At 42.2% G+C, this 8,640-nt stretch overlaps 1 protein-coding gene across 2 annotated transcripts in view; it reads right to left on the bottom strand.

Moving 5' to 3' along the window:
- Positions 1 to 254: 254 nt before the first annotated feature.
- Positions 255 to 8,640, bottom strand: part of LOC112227757 (tRNA (guanine(10)-N2)-methyltransferase homolog) — a 29,721-nt gene continuing 21,335 nt past the window's right edge. For both annotated transcript variants that reach the window (XM_024392608.2, XM_024392617.2), the window contains one exon: positions 255 to 783. In XM_024392608.2, coding sequence (XP_024248376.1) covers positions 631 to 783 — 153 coding nt within the window. In that variant the 3' untranslated portion in view covers positions 255 to 630. The remainder of the gene's footprint in view (positions 784 to 8,640) is intronic.

Raw genomic sequence — 8,640 nt, 5'->3', positions numbered from 1 at the left:
TTGTGTGAAACAAGTTTGTCCCTTGTCTCATCTGGAATCATGCAGGGATACTGTCAAACTGTTATCTAAATGCCCTCTGGTACATGGATACAGCTGCCTGAAAATAAAGCCCTTTAACAGTACTCTAGACACTTAGGGCCCTCTTGAATCAAGTCTGATAATGTGCTTGCTGGGATAAGACAAAAAATAACACAGAAAGATTTACAACATTGAGAGCCCTTAAATCTCCTGCCTCCAATAAATAAATAAATACATATTTTAAAATGGTGTTTATTCGTTCACAATTCACACTTATTACACAAAGGGCAATAAACATCAAACAATAAAAAACATATTTGAATAGAAAATGAGACATTTAAAACAGGGAGCCCTATGTCCCCATGGAGTCCATTGTAAACCATAGGCAGGTGTCGGCCCAATCCTAAATGGACCCCTAGAACCTTCACCTAATGCTCTTGTGCAGATCTGTGAGGATTCGATTTGTATATGCAATATGGTGAAACTTTCACCTAGCCTATCAAACAGCAAGGTGGAGTTATTACCATATCGATTGCACCGGTGAAATCCTCTCCACAATTGCATACTGGCTTAGGGGTCCATTTGGAATTGGGCCATCCTGTGATCCTTACATTACTCCCCACCGTTGGTGGCCATCTTGTTGGTCTCCTCCTTTCCTGTCAATGTCCTCTTGCTGATGCCGCTGAAGTACTTTTCCCTGAAGGCGTTGTGGCCTTGGTACGGGCTAAAGTGAGGGTCTGACAGGTGGGCCAGCGCATCTGTCTCCTATAGAGAGAAAATACAATTTAGCCCCATATACCAACAGAAAGTTCTTAGTACAATTATACCTCTTAAATTTGCAAAAAAAGTGTGAGGGTTTGCCTTCACAAAGTTGAACCAATTCACCTACAACATCGGTTAAGTAAACATATTTAGCGTCATAAAAATGCCTTTGAACACAGGCGAAGGCAGAAAGAAATCAGATGATATCAGACCTCTGCCAGGTATCCCATTAAACTAACCAAACAACCACAGGATAAAATTCTCACCTTGTTTTCCACCTTGCCGTCACAAGCTCAGTGTAACAATAATAAAATGTTAGCAGAGTGTTAAGTTCCTCATATTGTCCTGGTTAGGGCTTTGGCCAGGTCGTTAGGCAGTGTTTGGCAGGCCAGCAGGCAAGAATGTGCCGGGGTGGACAGAAAGTTGGATGGAGCGGGAGGGATGGTGAGAGGGATGAGGAGTAATGAGGTGTCGGGGATGCAGAGTGCTAGAAGGGAAGACTCCACAGCTGGCCTGCCATTCGTCAACACAACCTCTCTCTGTCGGCCCTGGTTACCACTGCCAGGCAACCTGTCATGGACCTAGAGATAGTTTCCTTCAGTCTCCACCACATCCAAGAGCTTAAAGAGCAATCCCAGATATGAAGCTCCAAATACTTCCTTAGAGCAGGGTATTCAATAACCACAGAGGTCAAAGTTTTCCAGGTTATATTTTCTACCTGGTAGTCATTGATAGGCCTAGAGTTCACACACCTGTCCCAAATCTGAACATTTCCCAACACAACCATACACCAAACCATTCAACACAGAATATAAAAGCTCAGCAACTAACTTCAAAGTGCTCCGTGGTAGGAGTTAAAAACACAAACATCACTTCTGAATGGAAGCAGTTAAATTCACACAAACTGACACTGCAAACTCTCTCAAACACACACACAACCAACACTGCTGTCCCATGACAGAGACATTGAACCACTGGACACTTCCCATTTCCCACTGAGTATTTAAATACTCTATTCCCATCATAGCTCATTCTAATAATTCTACTACTGTACTTTGTATTTAGTGACTGTTTATACCCACAGCATATCTTCTTTACATAATGGATTATTGACATAGCTCACTTATATTATTACTGCTGTACACATCATTCTTAGTACATATTGTGTAAATTGTTCCAGTGTAAACATACAGTGCCTTCGGAAAGTATTCAAACCCCTTGATTATTTCCACTTTGTTACGTTACAGCCTTATTTATCCTCAGCAATCTACACACAATATCCCATAATAACAAAGCAGAAACTGTTTTTTAAAAATTTGTGCAAATTTACAGAAATACTTTATTTAAGTATTCAGACCCTTTGCGATGAGACTTGAAATTGAGCTCAGGTGCATCCTGTTTCCATTGATCATCCTTGAGATGTTGCTACAACTTGATTGGAGTCCACCTGTGCTATATTCAATTGATGGGAAATTATTTGGAAAGGCACACAAGTCTATATAAGGTCCCACAGTTGACAGTGCATGTCAGAGCATAAACCAAGGCATGTGGTCAAAGGAAATGTCCGTAAAGCTCCGAGACAGGATTGTGTCGAGGTACATATCTGGGGAAGGGTACCAAAACATTTCTGCAGCTTTGAAGGTCCCCAAGAATACAGTGGCCTCCATCATTCTTAAATGGAACCACCAAGACTCTTCTTGAGCTGGCCGCCTGGCCAAACGGAGCAGGGCTTGGTCAAAGAGGTGACCAAGAACCCGATGGTCACTCTGACAGAGCTCCAGAGTTCCTCTGTGGAGATGGAAGAACCTTCCAGAAGGAAAAGCATCTTTGCTGCACTCCACCAATCAGGCCTTTATGGTAGAGTGGCCAGACGGAAAACACTTCTCAGTAAAAGGCACATAACAGCCCGCTTGGAGTTTGCCAAAAGACACGTAAAAAGGACTCTCAGACCCTGAGAAACAAGATTCACTGGTCTGATGAAACCAAGATTGAACTCTCTGGCCTGAATGCCAAGCGTCACATCTAGCACCATCCCTACGGTGAAGTATGGTGATGGCAGCGTCATGCTGTGGGGATGTTTCTCAGCAGCAGGGACTGGGAGACTAATCAGGATTGAGACAAAGATGAACGGAGCAAAGTACAGACAGATCCTTGATGAAAACCTGCTCCAGAGCGCTCAGAACCTCAGACTGGAGCGAATGTTTACCTAAAAATCCTACAATGTGATTTTCTGGATTTGGTTTTCTCATTTTGTCTGTCATAGTTGAAGTGTACCTATGATGAAAATTACAGGCCTCTCTCATCTTTTTAAGTGGGAGAACTTGCACAATTGGTGGCTGACTAAATACTTTTTTGCCCCACTGTATATAGCTCTACGGACAGTTCCTTGGACTTTATGGTATATTTTCTGCCCTGGCATACACCGTCAAATGCGCGGCATTTTATGAACAGGTTTTTCTTTCTAAATCATGTATACATAATAGAATTGACCACAGGTGGACTCAAGTTGTAGTAGTGACATCAACGATGATCAAAGTTAATTGGATGCACCTGGGCTCAATTTGGAGTGTCTTAGCAAAATACTCAATATTTTTACTATTTTCTACATTGTAGAATAATAGTAAAGACATCAAAACTAGGAAATAACACATATGGAATCAGAGTAACCAACAAAAAAAAAGTGTTAAATAAATAAAAATATATTTTATATTGAAATTCTTCAAAGTAGCTACCCTTTGCCTTGATAGCTTTGCACAATCTTGGCATTCTCTCAACCAGCTTCACCTGGAATGCTTTTCCAACAATCTTGAGTTCCCACATATGTTGAGCACTTGTTGGCTGCTTTTCCTTCACTTTGCAGTCCAACTCATCCCAAACCAGGTTGGGTGATTGTCGAGGACAGGTCATCTGATGCAGCTCTCCAGCTCTCTGCTTCTTGGTCAAATATCACTTACACAGCCTGGAGGTGTGTTGTGTCATTGTCCTGTTGAAAAACAAATGATAGTCCGACGAAGCACAAACCAGATGGGATGGCATATCGCTGCAGAATGCTGTGGTAGCCATGCTGGTTAAGTGTGCCATGAATTCTAAATAAATCACTGACAGTGTCACTAGCAGAGCACACCCATACCATCACACCTTCACGGTGGGAAACACACATTTATTTATTTATTTTACCTTTATTTAACTAGGCAAGTCAGTTAAGAACAAATTCTTATTTTCAATGGCGGCCTAGGAACAGTGGGTTAACTGCCTGTTCAGGGGCAGAACGACAGATTTGTACCTTGTCAGCTCGGGGATATGAACTTGCAACCTTTCGGTTACTAGTCCAACGCTCTAACCACTAGGCTACCCTGCCGCCCCATGCGGAGATCATACTCAGTTCACCTACTCAGCATCTCACAAGGACACAGCGGTTGGAACCAAAAATCTGAAATTTGGACTCATCAGACCAAAAGTACAGATTTTCACCGGTCTAAAGTCCATTGCTCGTGTTTCTTGGCCCAAGCAAGTATCTTCTTCTTGTTAGTGTCCTTTAATAGTGGTTTATTTTCAGCAATTCAATTCACACAGTCTCCTCTGAACAGTTGTTGAGATGTGTCTGTTACTTGAACGCTGTGAAGCATTTATTTGGGCTGCAATTTCTGAGGCTGGTAACTCTAAGGAACAGATCCTCCACAGCAGAGTAACTCTGGGTCTTCCTTTCCTGTGGCGGTCTTCATGAGAGCCAGTTTCATCATAGTGCTTGATTGTTTTTGCGACTGCACTTGAAACTTTCAAAGTTCTTCAAATGTTATGGATTGACTGACCTTCATGCCTTAGTAATGATGGACTCTCGTAATGATGGACACTCGTTTCTCTTTGCTTATTTGAGCTGTTAATTCACTTAATTCAAATGCATTCCAGGTGACTTACATCATGCTTGTTGAGAGAATGCCAAGAGTGTGCAAAGCTGTCATCAAGTCAAAGTGTGGCTACTTTGAAGAATAGAATAGCTCATATATATATATATATATATATATATATATATATATATATATATATATATATTTTAACACTTTTTGGTTACTACATGATTCCATATGTGTCATTTCAGAGTTTTGATGTCTTCACTATTATTCTACAATGTAGAAAATAGTAAAATAAAGAAAAACCCTTGAATGAGTAGGTGTGTCCAAACTTTATACTGGTACTGTATGTAAATGAGATATTTCTGTAGACAATTGAGAGAAAAAAACCTGATGTAATCCATTTTGAATTCAGGCTGTAACAACAAAATATGGAATAAGTCAAGGGGTATGAATACTTTAACGGAACTGTATCTATATATAGTAGCATGCTATGAGATATGTTCCAGGTTTGGGGCACTGGGAGTCAGAGACAGATTCCAGAGTGTGTGTGTGTGTATGCGGTGATTTGCGCAGGGCTTTCCTTTATGGGAACAATTTGGTGTTTTGAAGTGAAGAGGTTGTCAAATCCAAAGATGGATTATTTTCCATAAAATGTGTGATTAAGTCATTTAAGTGCTGTATATAAAAAAAGCCAATCATAGCCAGATGCTGAGGTTTACTGCAGACCTCGAGAGAAGCACCATCGACATCCCCCTTAACTGTAACTCTGTTGTATTGCACATGAACGTTTAAAGGACACACACAGACAACTCATAGTAAACATTAAAAAAAGAAACGTCCTCTCACATGTCAACTGCATTTATTTTCAGCAAACTTAACATGTGTAAATATTTGTATGAACATAAGATTCAACAACTAAGACATAAATTGAACAAGTTCCACAGACATGTGACTAACAGAAATTGAATAATGCGTCCCTGAACAAAGGGGGGATCAAAATTAAAAGTAACAGTCAGTATCTGGTGTGGCCACCAGCTGCATTAAGTACTTCAGTGCATGTCCTCCTCAAGGCACCTGCAAGTTCCCTGACATTTCTGGGGGGAATGGCCCTAGCCCTCACCCTCCGATCCAACAGGTCCCCGACGTGCTCAATGGGATTGAGATCAGGGCTCTTTGCTGGCCATTGCAGAACACTGACATTCCTGTCTTGCAGGAAATCACGCACAGAACGAGCAGTATGGCAGTCGTCATGCTGGAGGGTCATGTCAGGATGAGCCTGCAGGAAGGGTACCACATGAGGGAGGAGGATGTCTTCCCTGTAACGCACAGTGTTGAGATTGCCTGCAATGACAACAAGCTCAGTCCGATGATGCTGTGACACACCGCCCCAGACCACGTCGGACCCTCCACCTCCAAATTGATCCCGCTCCAGAGTACAAGCATCGGTGTAATGCCCATTCCTTCAACGATAAACGCAAATCTGACCATCACCCCTGGTAAGACAAAACCACGACTCGTCAGTGAAGAGCACTTTTTGCCAGTCTTGTCTGGTCCAGCAACGGTGGGTTTGTGCCCATAGGCGACAATGTTGCCGGTGATGTCTGGTGAGGACCTGCCTTACAACAGGCTTACAAGCCCTCAGTCTAGCCTCTCTCATCCTACTGCGGACAGTCTGAGCACTGATGGAGGGATTGTGCGCTCCTAGTGTAACTCGGGCAGTGGTTGCATCCTGTTCCTGTCCCGCAGGTGTGATGTTCGGATTTATCGATCCTGTGTAGGTGTTGTTACACGTGGTCTGCCACTTCGAGGATGATCAGCTGTCCATCCTGTCTCCCTGTAGCGATGTCTTAGGTGTCTCACAGTACGGACATTGTAATTTATTGCCCTGGCCACATCTGCAGTCCTCATGCCTCCTTGCAGCATGCCTAAGGCACGTTCACGCAGGTGAGCATGGACCCTGGGCATCTTTCTTTTGGTTTTTCCAGAGTCAGTAGAAAGGGCTCTTTAGTGTCCTAAGTTTTCATAACTGTGACCTTAATTGCCTACCGTCTGTAAGCTGTTAGTGTCTTAATGACCGTTTCACAGGTGCATATTCATTAACTTCTTTGGGACTGGGGGGCAGTATTGAGTAGCTTGGATAAAAAGGTACCCAGAGTAAACTGCCTGCTACTCAGGCGCAAAAGCTAGAATATGCATATAATAGTAGATTTGGAAACACTCTGAAGTTTCTAAAACTGTTTGAATGATGTCTGTGAGTAAAACAGAACTCATATAGCAGGCAAAAACCGGAGAAAAAAATCCAACCAGGAAGTGGAAATCTGAGGTTTGTAGTTTTTCAAGTCATTGCCTATCAAAGATACAGTGTCTATGGGGTCATATTGCACTCCCTAAGGCTTCCACTAGATGTCAACAGTCTTTATAACCTTGTTTCAGGCTTCTACTGTGGAGGATGAGAGAATGAGAGCTGTTTGAGCCAGAGGTCTGGCAGAGTGCCATGAGCTGATCACACGTGCGCGCCCGTGAGAGGTAGCTGCGTTCCATTGCATTTCTAAAGACAAAGGAATTCTCCGGGTTGGAACATTATTGAAGATTTATGATAAAGACATCCTAAAGATTTATTCTATACATCGTTTGACATGTTTCTACGAAATGTAATAGAACGTTTTTGACGTTTCATCTGAACAAGTGATCGCGCATTATGCATTTGGATTACTTGACTAAAAGCGCGAACAAAAAGGAGGTATTTGGACATAAATTATGGACTTTATCGAACAAAACAAACATTTATTGTGGAACTGGGATTCCTTGGAGTGCATTCCGATCAAGATCATCAAAGGTAAGTGAATATTTATAACGCTATTTCTGACTTTTCTGACACCTCTCCTTCTTCGGAACATGGCTGGATGTTTTTCTGTGACTAGCGCTGACCTAACATAATCGCAAGGTGTGCTTTCGCCGTAAAGCTTTTTTGAAATCTGACACAGCAGTTGCATTAAGGAAAGGTTTATCTATATTTCCATTCATAAACATTGATAAAAGATACAAGTGTTATTAACTGTTTATTAGCTAACTGCCAGCCCCTGCTAACTGCTTGCTTGCTAACCCGGTCTGATAACTCACTGGACCCACTAGACGCATGCCTCTCTCTAATATCAATATGCCTCGTCCATTACTGTCCTGGTTAGTGATTACTGTCTTATTTCACTGTAGAGCGGTAGTGTAGCCTAGTGGTTAGAGCATTGGACTAGTAACCGAAAGGTTGCAAGTTCAAATCCCTGAGCTGACAAGGTACAAAATCTGTCGTTCTGCCCTTGAACAGGCAGTTAACCCACTGTTCCTAGGCCATCATTGAAAATAAGAATTTGTTCTTAACTGAGTTGCCTAGTAAAATAAAAGGTAAAAAAAAAAAGAGCCTCTAGCCCTGCTCAATATGCCTTAACTTCTTGGATATAGGGGGCGCTCTTTTAATTTATGGATAAAAAAACGTACCCGTTTTAAGCGCAATATTTTGTCACGAAAAGAGGCTCGATTATGCATATAATTGGCAGCTTTGGAAAGAAAACACTCTAAGGTTTCCAAAACTGCAAAGATATTATCTGTGAGTGCCACAGAACTCATGCTACAGGCAAAACCAAGATGATACTTTAACCAGGAAATGGGCAGAATATTCGAAGCTCTGTTTTCTATTGTCTCCTTATATGGCTGTGAATGCGCCGGGAATGAGCCTGCCCTTCCTATCGTTTCTCCAAGGTGTCTGCAGCATTGTGACGTATTTGTAGGCATATCATTGGAAGATTGGCCATAAGAGACTACATTTACCACGGGTCCGCCCGGTGGCCTTTGTGTAAATTGGTGCGTAATCTTCAGCCGCAGGCATTTTCTCCTGGGATTCAGAGGGGAAAGCACACTTTCACGTACGATATATCATCCAAGAGATATGTGAAAAACACCTTGAGGATTGGTTCTAAACAACGTTTGCCATGTTTCAGTCGATATTATGGAGTTAATT

The sequence above is a fragment of the Oncorhynchus tshawytscha genome, linkage group LG03 (assembly GCF_018296145.1).
Source record: "Oncorhynchus tshawytscha isolate Ot180627B linkage group LG03, Otsh_v2.0, whole genome shotgun sequence".
Lineage (NCBI taxonomy): Eukaryota > Metazoa > Chordata > Actinopteri > Salmoniformes > Salmonidae > Oncorhynchus > Oncorhynchus tshawytscha.
This window is presented reverse-complemented; position numbering and strand designations above follow the sequence as displayed.